The sequence below is a fragment of the Schistocerca gregaria genome, chromosome 4, assembly GCF_023897955.1.
Source record: "Schistocerca gregaria isolate iqSchGreg1 chromosome 4, iqSchGreg1.2, whole genome shotgun sequence".
In the NCBI taxonomy this organism is placed as follows: domain Eukaryota; kingdom Metazoa; phylum Arthropoda; class Insecta; order Orthoptera; family Acrididae; genus Schistocerca; species Schistocerca gregaria.
Window position 1 is genome coordinate 532,623,358 of NC_064923.1, and position 19,700 is coordinate 532,643,057.

A 19,700-nucleotide genomic window follows, 5' to 3' on the forward strand; every position below is an offset into this window, starting at 1 on the left:
CTGTGTTAGGTATATCTTACAACCATGTATTTCGGAACTATTCTGAACACTATAGACCAGTTTTTCAGGTGTCACGAGAGATTAAGATCTTCTCCGAAGCACGTTATGGACTATATTCTTGCTTAGAATAATATTCAAGTCCTGATTAAGTACATTTGTAAGCCTACATTACTATTAAAACATGAGACTGCTCAGTGCCAACTTTATCTTGAAGTAACTTCATAGATTACTTATAGATTCGTGCATTCTGTACTTAAATTCGAAATATTCATTGTCTCGTATAATTTTCATGTCTCCTTAAGGGAATGCATCTAGTAGAGTGAGCCTGATCCTTGCTTGCTACGGGTACCACGTGCACAGATTCTGGAGACTGCCATATAATTGTTAAAGGCTACCGCCGAGATATGATCTGATTGGATTGGAACGGACGGACGGGATGTATGATATCACTTCATTCACCCTCGGACCAATGTCATACCAACAACAGCAGTAGTGCTTACTATTTAGTCATCACTTCAGCTTGTTGCAAAATAGTAATGGGGTCATTAAAATTATTGTCCACAGAGGACCTCGTAAATATACACTTGAATTACTTAATCTCCGTAGAACTTAACATTTCTGCTATAGTATGAGTCTACAAGGCAATAGACCAAATAACGCTGATATTCGTTTAATTAACGGATAACTACTGCTTCGTTTTGTAAACGACCTTTGGCACCCTGTGATGGCTTCGTCTCACCGAAGAAGGTTCCACATCTGGCTCCGATACGCCATTTAAAAATCTTTAAAATTCCTACGAGAGATGATCAGCATCGCATATTGATAACAAACTTACTTCCTTTGCTGTAGCATGTGAAAATGGAACTTTAACAAAGCTGACTGAGAAGCTTATACAGCGTCGAAAAAGACGGAATGGTCAATGTCCTATCCTACCCCGCTGGACGTGTAGCATTTGTCTCTTTTATGGACGTGTTGGGAGAAGCGGAACTGCCCTTACTCCATGGAAAACACCAACGTACAGTTTGGTAGAACCATGAACGTACTCGAGCTACGTTTTAAGAAGAAAAGCATTACTAGAGTTTCTATAAGTAATTCATGAAGTAATGCGAAAGTTTCGCTTGAAAGTCGTTCTGTGTATCGAGAAGGCAATGTACAAATTTGATGCAAATACTAATAGTAGCGAAAAATCAAGAGGTGTAGAATGAAAAAAATACAGCATGTCCTTTCATGCTGGGTAGAATACTTTACAGACAAAATTTCAGTTTTAATTGATTTAATTTAATCTCATTTCAAATGCATTCCCATTACAATGCGAGAGCCTTAAACTTCAACTGCTTATCAAGCAGAACTATAACAATGTCCCTGAAACCGTCAATGTTGTTACCTGTAGATGCCATCAAAGGCCTTACAACTTGAGCTACGTATTTTCCTTGAAATGCGTCGTACACTATCGTTTTGAGTGACGTGTCACACAATGTTCAATCAAGAAAAAAGAATCAGACCTTGCGAGATGCTATATCCCAATTGCGCTATGCTTAGTGCGTCACCGAATCTGTCAAATGGACACCTAAAACGCGGCTGATATGGTGGCCGGTACACAATTACTGCAAAGAACTAAAACTAACTTCAGAATAGGAACAGAAATATAAAAGATGCAAACAATATTACTGAGTGGCATTTTGGCCGCTTTCTTCCAGCGCAACTTCCTCACTGTCATCTTCCTCGATATCTCATCTGCATACGACACTGAAAAGCCACTACACGAACAAAGACTCGTGCGATTTTCGAATTCCATTCGTCTGTAGTGCAGGGCTTAACATTAGTTCCGAATGCAATAATAAGATAGTACTTCCAAGCATAACATCGCAGGGCCAACTCAGAACGATCGTTTCACTTTGGCCTTTTACGTTCACTTTACAAGACGGCAACTTTCAGCTAGTGAATATTTGCTACGTGGAACAGTTCTGCGAATGGAATGACCATCTTCGTCTCCTGATTGAAACCCCGAAATTTTTTGGACCTGCTTCCGGAAGGTGTGTATTGGTTCGACGTCCTCACCCAAAAGCCCTCACCAAACCAAAGGTAGTTTCAACAGAAAAATTACATTAAATTTCTGAACACTTCCTACATATCATGATTTTTATAAAAATTAGTACGATTAAAAATTCTCAGTATTCAAGCCACTACCGCTTTCCCAACTCAATAATTACTTTTTGTACATTTTAAATCTGTTGTTAGCTACAAAGTATATTTCTTTTTCTCATTTGAACTATATTTTCATGTTTCATTTGTGGCCTGTACCTCTGTTTGCACCTTCGCTAAGTAAAATCTCTAGCTGCTTTACTCTAATGTAATTGTTTTTTTCTCGAAAATTTTCTTTACTTTCAGTAGATACTGTGCGGGGTACATATTTGTGAAAAGTGCGTTCACAGTTGACAGATGAAGAGAGACGTATTACGCATCCCAGGTAATCCTGAGTAAACGTTTACCACACAATAAAACATCCACTAATCTTATTTTGGAAGCGAGATACATCGATGCACATAGCTTTCATAGTACACCAAGCGATACGTATATCTTGGTGTGTTTTACAGGACAAGAACTTAAATGCAAATACACTTCTCGGATTTTGCCACCACGTAACATAGTATCGGTATGTGTCCCAGAATATTTCATACAAGGAACTTATCTTCATCTTCAGTCGGTTGTTATTATGGCGCTTGTTGCTGTAAGGCGGGACAAGTGCACGTGTTAACTACCATAACCACTAGGAGAATCGAACAGTTACTGTGATGAAATACTGTAAGGCTCACACAAAGTTATCCAGGGACAAAACGAAGAAGTGTTTTGCAACTGATCCTGCGGGAAAAATTGAGAGAGCACAAAACTTATAATTCTTCGTGAATGGCAGGGTAGCGTCTTTAAACCCATGCTATACTCTATGCTCTTTGACTCAAGTGCATAGAGGTTAACTGGGTCATTGCTTTGGTGCTATTTAATATTACTAAACTGGCTGATGAACTGCTGTATTTCAGGGGGAATAACCACCGTACAGTTGGTGATGCCATCAAAAAGTTGATGCTTACAGCAGTTAACTGTAGTGTCGGTAGAAGCTTCCTTCTAAACAAGATACTCACAATAAATCTTTAACGTGATGACACTAAAAAGATTGAAACATATTTATTTACATTCATTTAATATAACAAGAATTGGAAAATGTAGAATCGTCTACCCACAGATATGAATTATAAGTAAACTATTAAAGGTAGAAACTATGTTCGTAATGAAAAGCTAAGAAATTTTATGTGTAAATCCATGTATAATATGTGTATCAAATATTGAAATTGAGATTATTGTATTTAAACTACATTAACTGTCTTACTTAACACAGTTAATAGGACACGACGTGCTTAAACTGACGACAGCCATCACTGATCAGGGCAGTGTGAACTCAGGTCTAGTTGAGGTAAGATATGTGTCGGATTGCGGCTCGGATATCGTAGTGCGCGTATGACTAAATTTTTCTACAATACTGCGTTTCGGGCTTACAGCTTAGTGCTCTCGATTTAGAATAGTTTTCGTGTCGTCCAGCGTCCGTTGACTTGGAATTTCTCGGCGACAGACGCTGCCAGTACGCTGGACTTGTAGAAATTTGCCGAGTTTGCTCCAAGACTTAGCATATTTCAGAGGCCGTTAGGACGTGGAACATTTTGTGTCGTTCTGCATGTGGATTTTACTGTTTCTATGGATATATTCAGACAGTGAGTTGAACAAGTGAAAATTGTGCTGAGTTTCGTCAGCTGAATCTTGAATAGTTTCCTGGTGAGAAGAAGTTGAACTAGTTTCCAGTTGAACCACACTCGCGGACTTTAATTTTAGTTCGTGGTGCTGGACCTACTAAGTCAACTAAATTTGTGATTTATTTGTGAGTGATGCAGTGGGGAGTTGTGTTTCGCTCGCATCCAAAGTTTCATAACGTCGCCCTACCGTCATTGATCTATTGGGAACATTAACTGAGCATTCACGATCACCACTGCGAAAGACAAGCACTTGGTTTCAAAATCTGATTTTGTTGGTACATGCCATTTCGTGTAAAAGATAAAAGCCAGCCGGAGTGGCCGAGCGGTTCTAGCGCTACAGTTTAGAACCGCGCTACCACTACGGTCGCAGGTTCGAATCCTGCCTCGAGCGTGGATGTGTTTGGTGTCCTTAGGTTAGTTAGGTTTAAGTAGTTCTAAGTTCTATGGGACTGATGACCACAGAAGTCCCATAGTGCTCAGAGCCATTTACCCCATTTGAAAGATAAAAATTAATTTATTTATTCAAGGAAACATTTTGTGTGAGTGTGTTGGTGTTTTATTAAGCAACCCCTGCCTGCACTTTATATAAATGCAACTCATATTTATTCACTACAAGCAGTGGGTTTACGCCAGAGCGTCGTGCTGGCCCCCACAGACGATGGCGAAGCCAGAATTACTAAGTCCCGCCATAGAGAGGTGAAGCACTCTCTTTAATGTGCTGGGTATAACAGTTATTTCATATCTTAATTTATTGTCTTGTATACCAAACATTCTTCATGCGGTACGCACGTGGAGGCCAGAGCTAAGTTACATCTTTCACAGACTGAATATGAAGTGAAAAAGAGAGAATTCGAGAAATCTAATGCTTTCTGTTTCTTTATCTGTACTGGTTTTAAGACTGTAATTTAGCACCGTTATGCACTGACCAGTCGCAGTTCCGAGGAAAAATACAGCCAACTTGTCCATTTTAGGGCCTTGGATCGTTTCTATACAGGCCCCGGTAGACAGATGCAGCAGTTGACGATCCTGCATATTTTCTTCGTCATTGCACAACAGCAAGTATGAGAACACCCTACGCCTCGAAACAGTGTCATCTGTTTCACTTACTTAATACATGGTCATCATAGGTAACGACACAATTTTTGGACTGTTCAAAGTCATCCCCAAAAGTCGAATACACTGAACATAACAGCAATGTTAAACAATACAACAAAATAAGCTATGTTAAAGTTAGAAACGGCCGTGAAGGCTATATAAGATACAGTAGACGAGACAGATGGAAAACGCATCACAGGGCCGACGAAAGAAGTTACCCATATCATCTCTTCGCAATTGTCATTCCACGCGTTCCACATACTTATGGAGCGACCACAACGAAGAGATGGAGACAGCTACAGATTTCACATCTAAATGGTGAAACCTGCTTTGTGTTCTATGCAGCTTCCTGATAGGTGATAGCAACCGACAGTTGCATGTGGAAATTGTCATACTGACATTGCATTTTTTACAATTATTTTCCGATGAAATCTGCTAAACCAGCGTGCAAAAAATGAATAAGAGGGATTCTCTTCTTCTCTAACCTCTAAGCCTTGAGCTCACGTTACAGTAATTTTATTACATTTAATGGACAGCACACAACCTACTGGGGTGCCATACTACACTGCGCAATAATCTTCATAAAAATACATACAAAGCTGGCAGGATATATGTATGTATGTTTATATGCATCCATCTTCTCTCAAACTCCCCAATGATTTCAAGCAAACCTGGAGCACAAGAATCAGCACTGTGATGTTTATAATCTCCTACCTCCTACTGCGCAGAGAGAGGGCAAAAACGTGTTTTACCTGTCTTTGTCATATGCTGCCGCGCATGACAAACATTTTGTGAGGAAATAGTAGAGACCTGCATTAGTGATCTCCTTTGCTGTGCAGCGTACACCCCTGCGGCGGGCAGGGCAGATTAAATCTTGGTGGCAAGAAACAATTTTTCAGCGTCAAACCTGTAGACAGGCAAGTCTGCTGCAATGGTATCAGACTACTTTATCGACCTTCTTTGGTTGGTGCCCTAAGCATCAGCGGTAAAGCTAGTTTTCAAGCAAATCGATAAAAAAAAGGCAGAGACTTTATAATAGTTTTGTAGTGTATCGCCTGTCTTTTTTCTGATCTACATGGCAACGTGAATGTCAAGGGCAAAAAGTGGTTTCCGAGCTAATACGTAGGTTGCAATGGACGAAAAGGATCATTATAAGAGTACTATCGGCCTGGAGTATCTATTTGTTTAGCAGGTGCTACACTTGCAGATGGAAGTATCTTGTGGAAAGTTGAACTAGGAGAGAATGGGCAAAGGGAGTGGGCAGAATGGGATGTATACGGAGAAGAGGGGCAGGAGGGAATGGAAAGAGAATGGGGAGGAGGAGATGGGTAGGAAGAGGGGGAAGGATGAGACTGGAAATGATGGGGTGAAAGGGAGGGAGGGGAGAAGCAGATGGAAAGATTGAGGGGGGAGAGAAGAAATGAATAAGAGAGAGGGGAGGAGAAAATTGACAGCGAGAGGTGAGGATGTAAATGGAGAAACAGGATATGGATAGGAAGAGGATGCAGGAGGAAATGGGAAAAGAAATGTGGAAGGTAGAAATGGAGAAAGGAGGATGAGGACGTCGACAGAGAGAAGGGGGAGGAAGAGATGGGCATTTCGATGGAGGAAGGATGTGTGTGTTGAACAAGTAGACGAGGAAAACGCTAGCATCAAACAAACGAAAGTTGTCAGAAATTGATTAATTCCCTCAGTGATCACTTTTGGTTTAGCTAAGACCAACGGCAGTATGCGCTATAATCAACATGGCATTCTTTCCAGGTTTTCACTGACGCTGCACCAGTCTTATAGGCTACTCAGTGGACAACAGGAGGCCAACTTCGTCACAAGCGGAAGCATAGCAAACGCACCTGCTCGCCGCTCTGCGGGCTGCAGCGTGTAGGCGTGCAGGGTGATGATGCGGCTGCGGCCTTTTGCGTTGGCAGCAAAGAGAACGACGTCGAAGCCGAGCCCCGGCTGCAGGCCGCTGACGGTGAAGGCGGGCGCGCGCGAGCTCACGTTGCCGACGAGCGCCTGCGACGCCGCGTCGTACACCTCCATCACGAACTCCTGCGGCAGCCCGCCGTCGAAGCCCTCCGTGCATTCCACGTGCAGCGAGTCCGCCGTCTGGTTCACGATGCTGCAGTTCCGCAGGTCGTCTGGTTTCCCTGCGAAGGACGTGATCGTGATGGAGAGACGTAAACACAGTGAAACACATGAGGTACGAGGCATAAAGTAATTTTAATCATCGCCTCGAGGCGGTGGTTCTGAGCTCTATAGGACTTTTAAGGTCATCAGTCCCCTAGAACTGAGAACTACTTAAACCTAACTAACCTAAGGACATCACACACATCCATGCCCGAGGCAGGTTCCAGACTGTAGCGCCTAGAACCGGTCGGCCACACTGGCCGGCAATGTAATTAATATTTTGTTTGATTTTAGTCTATGTTCTAATAATTATCGAAATCGGAGTGTCGACATACCATAACACTTCACGAGACGGGCCAAAACGAAATGGTTTAGTCCATTCGCTAAGCGGAATATTGAGTGGTAATTAGTTTTCTGTATTTGAAAGGAAACAGTGCTACAACCGTTCATGTGGGGTTGATCGAAGAGTGCGGCAAGAGTACACCATCATAAGAAAAATGGATAATTGGTGCAGATGCTTCCAGTGTGGTCAGACTAATGTCAATGACTAGCAACGAAGTGGTAGGCCATATCTCTGCTAAGACCTGGGAATAGGAACAGAAGATGTAATTCTTGTGCTCGACGATTAGCGTATGATGGATAAAGTGGAAAGCAGTCATGGATCAGTCGGAAACCAAAATTTATACTTAACTAAAGTCCCTCGTCGCAGGTTTCCATCCTACGATAGCGCTGAAACTCATTCTGTATCGGAAGATGCATAGCATGAAGTTTCTTGGAGACATTAAATCTAGCCCCCCAGCGTTCTTCTCACAGGGAGATGAGTGTCTTGTTCATCTTTCCTCAGATGATAATGGCACTGTGCATCAAAAATTAACATGAACAGCAAAAATGTAGACTTTCTACAATCGAGATCATTGTCATATAATACGTTTTTGGATAAACACATGATGGGTCTGAAAAGTTCAGTGAATGGTCTCAGAAAAGAAGAAAGCAACAATTATAAACAAGGTCTTGAACTGGCTTTGAAAATAATCGAACCATTAGCTACAACACATCTCTGACATAGGTTGTAAAGCTGATGAAAACTGTGAGAAAATTTTATGGGGGACCCACTCGCAGCATGGTGGTTACGCGTTGCTAGATATCCGCATCGCGACAGGAGATGACACCATATACTAACAGCACGGTCCGGAGACAAGCGACAGTGACTGACTTGGTGTTCATCGTTTGTCCCGCCTCCCAAAATAAAAAGCTGGCTGACAAAATCCAAGAGTAAGATGATGTTGATCGCCTTTCTCAACACCAACATCATGAATTTCTACAAGATGGAAGCAAGAAAGACGATGAACGCTATAGCACTTTCTGGTCTCGGGATCGTGTGGGTAGCACTTGGTCCCATCTCCTGTAATGACGCGGGTATCCAAGAATGAGTGACAACGGTGATTGAAGTAATTCTACAAGAAGCGTTTGCTGACGATTTCACAGTTTGTAACCGACGTCAGAAGTATGTTGTAGCTAATGGCGATTAGTTTCAGAGGCCAGTAAAGGTATGTTATTTGTCACTCTAGTTCCCTCTATTTTCTCAGACATTCACTGAAAGTTTCAGGCGCGCCTTGTATCTCGCACTGAAGGGCGATTATGCAGAGAAGGACAATACCGTTGTAACTTTCTTGATCGTAGCATAGTGTTTCTCACGTCGTCATCGAAACCTTACGACTACCGGTCATAGTGATCGAAGAGAGGCTCATCTGGAACACCGTCAATGACGTCTGCGAAATGAACTAAAAACCCGAATACTGAATGTTCCTATGAATAGGGTGAGCGGACAGGTTAGATTGACTCACCGATATCAATGATATGTAGTCTGCCTGCTGTAGTATAAAAAACCAGAGTTACTGCTTACTACGAAATTAGCATTTACTGCTCGACATATCGAGTGGAGAATTGGTTGAATGAGAACTTTCTTTATTACGCGAATCATCATTTCGTTGGGCGTTTGTCCACCATTGGCGCAAATTCGGCGCAGTCATTAAAGTTATGGCTAATCTGAGGGGAGACTGGATGTCATTCCTCTTGCCATCCTTTCCCTCCCCCCCCCCCCCCCCTCCACCTCTCTCCTCGCCACCAACCCCTGCAACAGAACATGTGTACCCCAACCGTCTGCGCGTTGTATTAGTAAAGTCAAACTGAACGAAAAATTTCTAAATGTTTGCAGTTCGTGTAACTGAGGCAGGAGTTGGGTACCACTGGGATATTCACCAAGTGAGAAGAGCAGAACCATCTAAAAACCTAATGGATACTGGATGGAACACAGTCCCTACTCATTAAGCCGCCCGATGGATTTGCTCCGGGGCAGGGGCACCATACAGTGTAGGAAGCAAAGATTCAACAAGCACTGCAACAAGGTGGTTCTAGGTGTGTGGTGAATATCGATTAGTATTTCCTCAGTGCAAGCTTGAAAGCGATCGCCCGAAATGGCTTGACTCCGAAGAGTGGCGGTTTATTATTTAAATCTTAAGATTTACTGACGGTGAGAAGCAGAAAAGGTCAAAAACACGTAGCATCAGCCGACGTTGAATAAATTTCTAGAAAAGGGTCACCTACTGATGGGTGTGTGATCGTTGCATGAACGTCAAGTTGTAGTGGCAGCTTCCCAACCCATCTGTCATTGACACTATTCATGTTTCCGTTTGAGAGAGTTGCTGAAGGGTACATGCTACTTGGCGCAACTTTGAAGTGGCTGTGTAACAACCAATGTGTAATGTGTAGATAAGGGACTCTTGTGTCTTTCGTGTATTAACGAAGTGCGTGCGCTAAATTTACCATATACTTCCAAACATGGAAAGCATGCTGTGATTCTGTTCTCGACTACTGAAGGACAAACACCCATAGAAATCCACAGGAGAATGAAGGATGTAAATTGTAAGTAGGCTGTTTAGGTTTTCATATTGGTAGCGCCGCCGTCTCGTAGCGCTCTGTATGAAAATCACTGGCTGTGCTGTGTGCAGTCTGTGGCTGGTTGGCATTGTTGCAATACTCGCCATTGTAGCGTTGGGCAGCGGCAGCTGGATGTGAACAGAGCGTAGCGTTGCGTAGTTGGAGGCGAGCCGCCAGCAGTGGTGGATGTGAGGAGAGAAATGGCGGAGTTTTAAAATTTGTTAGAATGGATGTCATGAACTGCTATATACATTATGACTTTTGAACACTGTTGAGGTAAATACATTGTTTGTTCTCTATCAAAATCTTTCAGTTACTTACTATGCCTATCAGTAGTTAGTGCCTTTCGTAGTTTGAATCTTTTAGTTAGCTAGGTATTGCAGTAGTTCGAGTAACGAAGATTTTTGTTAGGTAAGTGATCTGTGAAACGTATAGGTTAATGTTAGTCAGGGCCATTCTCTTGTAGGGATTACTGAAAGTCAGATTGCGTTGCGCTAAAAAAATATTGTGTGTCAGTTTAAGCACAGTCTTGTATAATTTTTCTAAGGGGACATTTCAAAGTAGGAGGCAGCATGTCTGTCGGAAACCACCGTTGTTGAATAGTGCGACAAGGGATACTGCTGCCTCGCGATATCGCAAATGCCGTAACCCAGAGATTACGCGAACTCAATTAGAAGATACTTGAGCATCCTCCCCCTCTGCCTCTGCCCTCTCCTAGTCATGATATAACCCTCGCGATTATAAGGGTGGACAATTCCTGTCGGACAAGTATTTGCAGTGGAGTTCTTCACGCAGTAGGACACAGTGTTTCACCAAACGGATATCATCAGCCCGGTGCGTCGGTAGTATCATTGCCTCAATGCTTACGGCGATTTTGCCTGATAGCCATTCCGGATCAGGGCGGCATTGCCTTCGAACGGAAATATATACAAATACAGCATGTAACAGGAACTAGTGAGTGATGTTGTAGGAACATTATTAATAGATTTTAATACACCTATGTTTGCCTAAAATTGAAGCAAGAGATTAGAAAGAGGCAAATATTTATTTAGATGAGTCGTAGGATCACAGACTGTAATTAGTAAATAACTTGTTTCATGGATTAGATGTACGAATAATATTATCGAATAAGGACAATAATATGGCTTTAGTTGTCGTTACATGTGAAAGAGCTCAATTTTAAATGGATCCAGACCTATCGCCGTTGTCGATTAAGACTCTCTTTGTCTCCAGAACGTAAAAACGACTATTCTTAAACATTGGCTGAGATTTTATTTCGGCTTTTCAGTAAGACCAATTAATTAGAAAGAACTCATAACTCTTAAATAAGACACTGATGTCAACTATATACATATAAGCAGAGAATTAATTATTGCTCAAAATCAAGTGTATTTGCTGTACCTCTAACAGCATGGATCGTGCTGTAACTACCTTAGACGTCCTGACTGTTCAGTCACAAGTGCAAGATTAGGTAAACAAAAATGCGGTCTGGAGGAGTACCGAACATATACGTTGTTGTGCTCAGTAATGTAATGCAAACGTAGAATTTCTTTCCTGCCTCGAGATGCCAGTGTTACGTGATGGTGTTTCAAAGGAAGTCCACACAACCAAATAGCAATTTGAAGGTAACATGCAAAATCCCTTGTGAGATCAAGGGGTGCTTCATTATTGTGCCACTGACTCCTAATGACGCACATTGTTACTGCAGCTCACCTGGAAACAACGTTGCTACACGCAAACGTATCGACTGGTAGAGGGGATGTCACAAAACAGGTACAATGATGCGTGCAAAACATTATGGCCATTGGCTTAGTAGAATACTGGTCGACATTTGGAGTGGAACACAGACACTATTCTGAATTACATGTATTCGGCAAGTCTTTCGTGACTTTCTACAGGCATGTAGTATCAAATATGTACGCGCAGCACCTACATTTGACGTAAATTAAGGGCAACCGGTTTGTTGGCGAGGAGCTAGCGTCAGATAGCGTCCCATAATTGCTCCATTTAGTCCATAATAGGCGAATGTTTTGGCTCAGAAATCAACCTGAGTTCACTATCGAAACCCTCAAAGCACACTAGTACGATTTGCCTTCTCACGCAGTTTTACTGCCGGAAGACACCATCGCTGTCGTGGAAAACATTAAGCTTGTAGGATGCCGATATTTTACAGCTGTCTTGGTATCTCGTATACAATTACTACAGGTCCCATTGAAACCCAGGTAAATGTCTCCTATAGATAATACATCCACCGGCTTACATTCGTGTCTCGGTTTTTGTTTCGGCAGCAGTTCGCATGGATGACGCTGTATACAAACACGAACGTCGACCTTGGCGTAACAAGAAAAAGTATTAATTAGATCACTTGGTACGTGTCCAGTCATTCACTGTCCAAGTTCGATCGTAACTTACGGTGTCGTTGGGTCAATATACGAACGCTTAGGCGTCGTCTTCATCAGTGTATGTATGTATGTATGTATGTATGTATGTATGTGTGCATGAATGTGTACAGCTAGTCACTCACGTATAGCACAACTTCGTTGATTAACTCTTACAGTCTCCTTCAGTTTATATACTACAAGGATGTTTGACTGTTGCGGTGTTTCCAGTAGTCGCCAGATCCATGTCAGATTTCTCTGTGAGCTTGTTGGTTGGAACTGTACAGCAACTAGTGGAATGTTATTTGTTGCCATTCACTTTGTATTGTGCCCATTACATGGTATAAGGAAGAAATGTACTATACAGTTGTTAGAGACCGCTCCAGTTGTTCGCGAGAGGATGGTTCTTTCTTTAAAAAGCGTCATACTGTTCTGATGCTATGACAAATTTATTTTAATTTTATTTTTATACCTGGATGCAATTTTACTAACCACAGTCCTTAATTAACCGAAGGAAAATTGGTGCACCATTTATGTGGCACATTTTCTGTTCGTGAAATATCTTATTCAACTGTCTGTTGGGTACCATACCAACTTTTGCTTAAAGGAGACTTTAAAATGAATAAAAACTACTCTGAGGCTGGAGAGAACTGTAGACGAACACTCGCTGATTTGATACGAATTTGCGTCACCTCCCACTCTCCCAAAATAGCGTGATACACTTTAAACGACAAGAGCAGGTGCAGGGGCGTACAATCCAGCTTCAATACAAATGTCCGTGACCATCTGACCAACCAGTACTCTTATAGTTGCACTGGAAGGCGACGGTCTATTATGTGATCAGTATCTGACAGCTTTAGTTGTTGAACTAAATTACAAGTTTGGTAAGATGTTTATAACAGTTCAAAATTAAATTTTCGCGCCCGTTCATTAATTTCTTACACCAATATACTAAGCTGAGGATACTCGACCATTTGTAAAAATTTCTGGTATGGATTTAGAATTCCTTTTATAAGGTCTGTTCTCTGTCACCTCCTCCCCTTAAACCAGCAACAACCCGCAGACGAACTGCTTGCTTTCAACATACTAATATCTATACCGTACGTGGAACTCGATCTTAGCGTTATTTGAAATACCTGAGATGAGGCCAGCTCCTGAAGAGCGTTTTCCGCAGTTGCAAGGATCTGGAAAGTTGAATGATCTAGTCTTGTAATGCTAGGCAATATACCCCTTCTCCGTTGTTAGTGCAAACGAAGTGATAGAGAAATTACTGCCATCATTTTACCCGAGGATGTGCTACCCTACTGAACAGAATTTATATAGCATGTATTGTCATCAAGCAACCGTCAGTTTGTTAATGGGTCAAGCGCGACGTGGAAGAAGACCAGGGCTTGACGAGCGCAAGCAGGTTCAATTTGATGTAGGTTACAGTGGCAATGCAGCGATGAAGAGGCTTACATAGCGTAGACCAGCGTGGAGAGTTCCATCAGACGAGTCCTCGGATTGAAGACACAAAACACAATGACTTTATTTGTTTGCGAAGGCTGTCGAAGCCCACATAGCGCTCGCAGGGAAGGCGAGAGACTGACCTGCGGGCACGATGTGGAAGACGCAGGGCACCTGCTGGTCGCCGACGTCGTTCTTGGCCCAGCAGAGCAGCGAGCCGTAGTCCAGCTCGCTGTGCGGCGTGTAGAGGGCGGCGCTGCGCACTCGCTCCACCGCCACCAGCGACGCCGGGATGTCCGCCGCCTCCACCGAGTTGTTGAAGCGCCAGCTGAAGCTCAGCCCGTCGCCGGGGTTCGACTCCACCTCGCAGGACACGCGCGCCGTCTCCTGGCGCGCCACGCCGTACGTCTGCGTCTGGCCGGGAGTGCACACGGGACGGACTGCGGACACACGCACACACGCACCGGTGCAGGACTAACTGCGAGGATGTGCCACGCACCAATAACAGTAGTCGGCCTTGCCAGGCCCGAGCGTCTGTGCCCGCCATGCTGCGGCGAGAGGGGACGCGCGACTGTGTTACAGCTACGCCACCTAGACTACAGGCCTGCACGCACACTTGTGACGTCACATATTGATGGCCGGGTATGTATCGGAACGCTCCTGTTCAGCACTCTGCAGCTATACGAACTTAACGATTTTTAGAGCTGAGACGGCATAGGTGTTCCCGTGCTTTCCTCTTGTGCATGGCCTTGCAATGAAAGTAAGGAAATTTATATCATTGCGTAAAGTAACTGAATAAAACTGCCGTATGTTATTTCGGATGTAAAATTATTTTGACGATTTGCCTTAAATACGTGTTTCTTGGCTTGAATACAAACTGTAATTTTAAATTCTTTCTTTTTACCTCAGGAGCTACGATTTCTTGTAGTAAAAAATCGTCAATATGAAACAACAAGCAGACGTTTTCGGTTTGAAATAAAGCAGCTGGAGCTCCTACAGAACTTAATAATTAGTTTCCCGGTTATTTTCGTAAATTTTCCTCTCCACTTCAAACTTTGCTGACCTCACACGAAACTCAGATCATTCGACGAAATGGAGCACCTCCTGAGATTATGTTTAATAAATCAAAAAACCCGATAAATTATTTTATTTCCCTGTTCCTCTATAACTTTAGAACCTTAAACATGAAAAGATTGTTTTTCCTATATCATTGACTGAAATTGGTGTCACAGAGTGCTGTTAATTTAATCAAAATGCACTTACCTCGAAATTCTGCTTTATATACTGCCTAATCTGCCGAACACTGAATTCATTAAAACAATTTTCTAAGGTAGTTTACTCAAATTGAAATTATTTCCGAATAGGTGTATATGTAAAACTGAACAAAATCATTCTGTAGCTCTTCCAAATAAAAATACTGGAAACTCAATAATCTGGTAGGAATGATAAGGAATAGTAATCATTTTCGAGCCACACTAATATAACTATTCTGTGTGACAATAGCTGCACATATGACAGAAATTTCACAGACAGCCTCGTATAAACCTCGCAGAAATGGTCCAGAATTAAGAAACAAATTATACTGGTACGTGATACGTAATTGCTTTTAAAAACAATTGGCAAATCTGGTGCAATGGAAACAAATAACACGCTATAAATTTTTACTTACCCTTGAATGATACATAGACACTACTTCCTGTCTGGGAATGGCTGCAATCTAGCGATTTCTCAACTTCACACATTTGGGATATCGAAACATGTGCACTTTTATGCCTTTTTGGGATTTATAATTCCCCTGGCAAAAGGGAACGCAGCACTTGTGTCCCATAATTCGAAGAACTGTATGCGAATACTGTATGAAATCTATATCACTTTCACGTGGCACACACTTTCAACACAACATACACGTCAACAGAAGTACCGAATATAGATAAGATGGCCAACAGTTTGTGACGTCACGTGCCAATATGGAAGCTGTGCATGCGCCTTGTACATAGAGGGCTTTGGTTAGAGCCGTGAGACCACGAGGCCTACGTAAAAGATAGGCCGTGAAAGTACGTCACAGCACGTGAGGACATGACTATTTCAGACGAGTTTAATAACTGTTGATTGCTCTTTTCAATACACGCAAGTTCCTAATACCACACGACAAAATTTAAGTCATTCAGTGCGAACCTTTACAATTAAATATTGATTTCCCGTGGGCCCTGTACACAGCCGGGCGTTCCCGAAGTGCGGTGGACAAGACAAGCCATGCGACGTGGACGCACGGTTAGAGGCGCCATGACAAGGGTTGCGCCGCCATTCCCGCCGGAGGCACGAGTCCTCCCTCGGGCACCGGTGTGTGTGCTTGTTGTTATTAACCTAAATTAGTTTAAGTAGTGTGTAAGTCTAGGGACAGATGACGTCAGCAGTTTGGTCCCTTAGTAATTCACACACATTTGAACATTTGACAAGACTACTAGAGTGACGTCACATGTTCGTTACAGGGCCGTCGTTGGCGCCGTTGCGACTATTAATGGCTTCACAGCGCGAACGTAGCTCAGTGTCACAGGCGCGACCTCTCTAGCAGATCAAGGCACCGTTTCCAGAATAAAATTTGGTAGGCACATGTAAACCGCCATGGACTGTGCATTTCATTTAGATTAAATTACACTGTAGAGCCAAAGCAAGGGAGAATAAACATTTTTTTCATTTTCGACTTCTGTGAAACGTACGCCCATGAACTTAATTTAGTGTCCAAAATGTAGCTTTTATGTCGCATACCGAGAGAGACAAAGGAGTGGAAAATACACTACTGCCCGTTAAAATTGCTACACTACGAAGATGACGTCCTACAGACGCGAAAATTAACCTATGCTGTGACATGCAAGTGATTAGCTTTTCAGAGCATTCACACAAGGTTGGCGCCGGTGGCGAAATCTACAACGTGCAGACGTGAGGAAAGTTTCCAACCGATTTCTCATACACAAACAGCAGTTGATCGGCATTGTCTCGTGAAACGTAGTTCTGATGCCTCGTGTAAGGACAAATGCGTATTATCACGTTTCTGACTTTGATTAAGGTCGGATTGTAGCCTACCGCGATTGCGGTTTATCGTGTCGCGACATTGCTAATCACGTTGGTCGAGATCCGAAGACTGTTAGCAGAATATGGAATCGGTGGACTCAGGAGGGTGTTACGGAACGCCGTGCTGGATCCCAACGGCCTCGTATCACTAGCACTCGAGATGATAGGCATCTTATCCGCATGGCTGTAACGGATCCCTGAGTCAATAGATGGGGACGTTTGCAAGACAACAGCCATCTGCACGTAAAGTTCGACGACGTTTGCAGCGGCATGGACTATCACCTCCGAGACTAGGGCTGCGGTAATCCTTGACGCTGCATCACAGACAGGAGCGCCTCCGATGGTGTACTCAACGACGATCCTGGGTGCACGAATGGCAAAACGTCATTTTTTCGGATGAATCCAGGTTCTGTTTACAGCATCATGATCGTCGCATTGGAAGCGTGTATTCGTCATCGCCATACTGGCGTATCACCCGGCGTAATGTAATGGGGTGCCGTTGGTTACACCTCTCGTTGACGGCACTTTGAACAGTGAACGTTACATTTCAGATGGGTTACGACCAGTGGCTCTACCCTTCATTCGATCCCTGCGAAACTCTACATTTCATCAGCATAATGCACGGCCGCATATTGCAGGTCCTGTACGGGGCTTTCTGGATACAGGAAATGTTTGACTGTTGCCCTGTCCAGCACAATCTCCAGATCTCTCACCAACTGAAAACGTATGGCCAATGGTGGCCGAGCAACTGGCACGTCACAATACGCCAAGCGCTACTCATGATGAACTGTGGTATCGTGTTGAAGCTGCATCGTCAGGTGTACCTGTACACGCCATCCAAGCTCTGTTTGACTCAATGCCCAGGCGTCTCAAGGCCGTTATTATGGCCAGAGGTGGTTGTTCTGGGTGCTCATTTCTCAGGATCTATGCACTCAAATTGCATGAAAATGTAATCGCATATCAGTCCTAGTATAATACATTTGTGCAATGAACACCCGTTTATGATCTGCATTTTTCGTGGTGTAGCAATTTTAATGGTCAGTGGTATAGTAACCCAAGAGCTGATTTTCTCAGAAGTTATACTCTAAATGCAATTTATTTCTGTACTTTTCTACAAGACAATTGTTTCTCACGTTCTCAACTGTGGAGAGATCCGGCGATATTCCTAACCGGCGCACATTTTGGCAGGCAGGAAGATAAGCAGACTTGACTTCGACCTGAAATCTCATTGCCTGGAATAGGTTTGTCTTGGAAGCGACCCTCTATGGCCAGAGACGACGTGTCAGGAGACGTCTCGGATACAGGTGGGACACCAGCCGGACTGTCGCCTGCCAGATGCCCTCATAACCATGAGTGATGGTCTGTATCAATAGCAGGTCCACTTTGCCAGTCGTCCGCGGTACTCTTACACCGAAGCGGTACGGCGACGATATTCTATGCCCAGTTTTGTTGCTCTTCATGGCAAGCAATCCAGAGCTTAAATTTCAGCAACACCAAGCCCGCAAGCCCTTGGTGGGAGTTTCTACTGCTGTCTTCGTGGTTGGCAAACACTATCCTGGAAAGGAAGGTCACCGGATCTTTCCCAAACTGATGACGATTATAATATTGTGGGCATAGCTCTCAAACCAGCTTGGGATTTTGATGACTAACACTCCAGCTGGGTAGAACTTGGCGCGGTAATCCTCAGGAGGACATCCAGAAACTCTGTCAATCAATGGCAAGCCGAATAACTGCCTTCATAAGGCGAGAGATGGACCAATGCATTACCGGCTTGCTCAGTGTGTGAAGTTGTTTCTCTTAATTGTTACATTTTTCCTGAAATTCTAATCATTTCTTTGTCATATCCACCGACATCAGTTCCATTCGGACAATTCCTTATTGGTGTGTCGTCTCTTTTTGTCTTAAAGCGTACGTGCGTCACAAATGGAAGTTTAGTCAACATTCAACTCCTAAAGCAATTCAAGTACTTCTCAAGGGTAAGCTATATTTCGGAACACTACTGGGAGTAAGTTTGTGAAAAATGTTAATCGTTTTTGCTCTTTTCTTCGGTGATTGCCTTTGCGTATAAAAACGCAGAGACAAAGAAGATAGTTATCTAGGAAACGAAGAAGATAGGCCACGTGTTACTTTCGAAACTATGGTATGAACTGCTAATACAGAACCATATATTCTCATTTTATTCAGTAACAATATACTTTTCGGAGAAATGGGTAGTTAAAACTGCACTGTGATTTCCAGGTGCGACATCTGCGTGATGAATTGGCTCGTAAACATTTGTTGTGAATGTTTTCATGTTTTCATAATGAAAACATTGAAACTTTTCTTTCCTTTTTCGTCCTGTATTTTACTCTAAAACCTGGTACACAACCGATACGCCCTATTTCAAATACCAAAAAATAAAAAAAAGACAGACCAATAAATCATTTCTGAAAGCAAGAAAGACCTGCTGCAGGTTATTAAACAAGGACTTCTTTATTTCAGAGAAAAAAAGGTTGTAAGTACCGGATGTTTCAGGGAGCTTGGACAGTTTTGTTACACGATGACTCACAAATCTAGAAACAAAGTGATCCTACAACAATCAAATGCGGCCAATGGTCTCTGCATAAATTGCTCACGGAGGGTTCTTCCTATCGTGGGACCGACTTCGTGACAACAAGCAGACTACTTGTAAGTTGTATCTCGTAGGTTATGGCTTGGGGCAATACGGTGCAGCGAGCTGCAGCTCGCGCTGCACTGAGCTCTTATCATAGCAAGTTCTTAATATGTATTTATTTCACAAAAAACTTTTCTAACAGAGTACAGTTCAGATGTTTTCTATCGTTATTATCTGTGGAAGAAGATAATGGCT

The 19,700-nt window shown here is 43.0% G+C and overlaps 1 protein-coding gene across 3 annotated transcripts in view; it reads right to left on the reverse strand.

The window, feature by feature from the left end:
• Window positions 1-19,700, reverse strand: part of LOC126267676 (nephrin-like) — a 468,973-nt gene that overhangs the window by 48,220 nt on the left and 401,053 nt on the right. For all 3 annotated transcript variants that reach the window (XM_049972976.1, XM_049972977.1, XM_049972978.1), the window contains exons 10-11: window positions 13,927-14,223; window positions 6,746-7,042 (exon numbers count right to left, since the gene is read on the reverse strand). In XM_049972976.1, coding sequence (XP_049828933.1) covers window positions 6,746-7,042; window positions 13,927-14,223 — 594 coding nt within the window. The remainder of the gene's footprint in view (window positions 1-6,745; window positions 7,043-13,926; window positions 14,224-19,700) is intronic.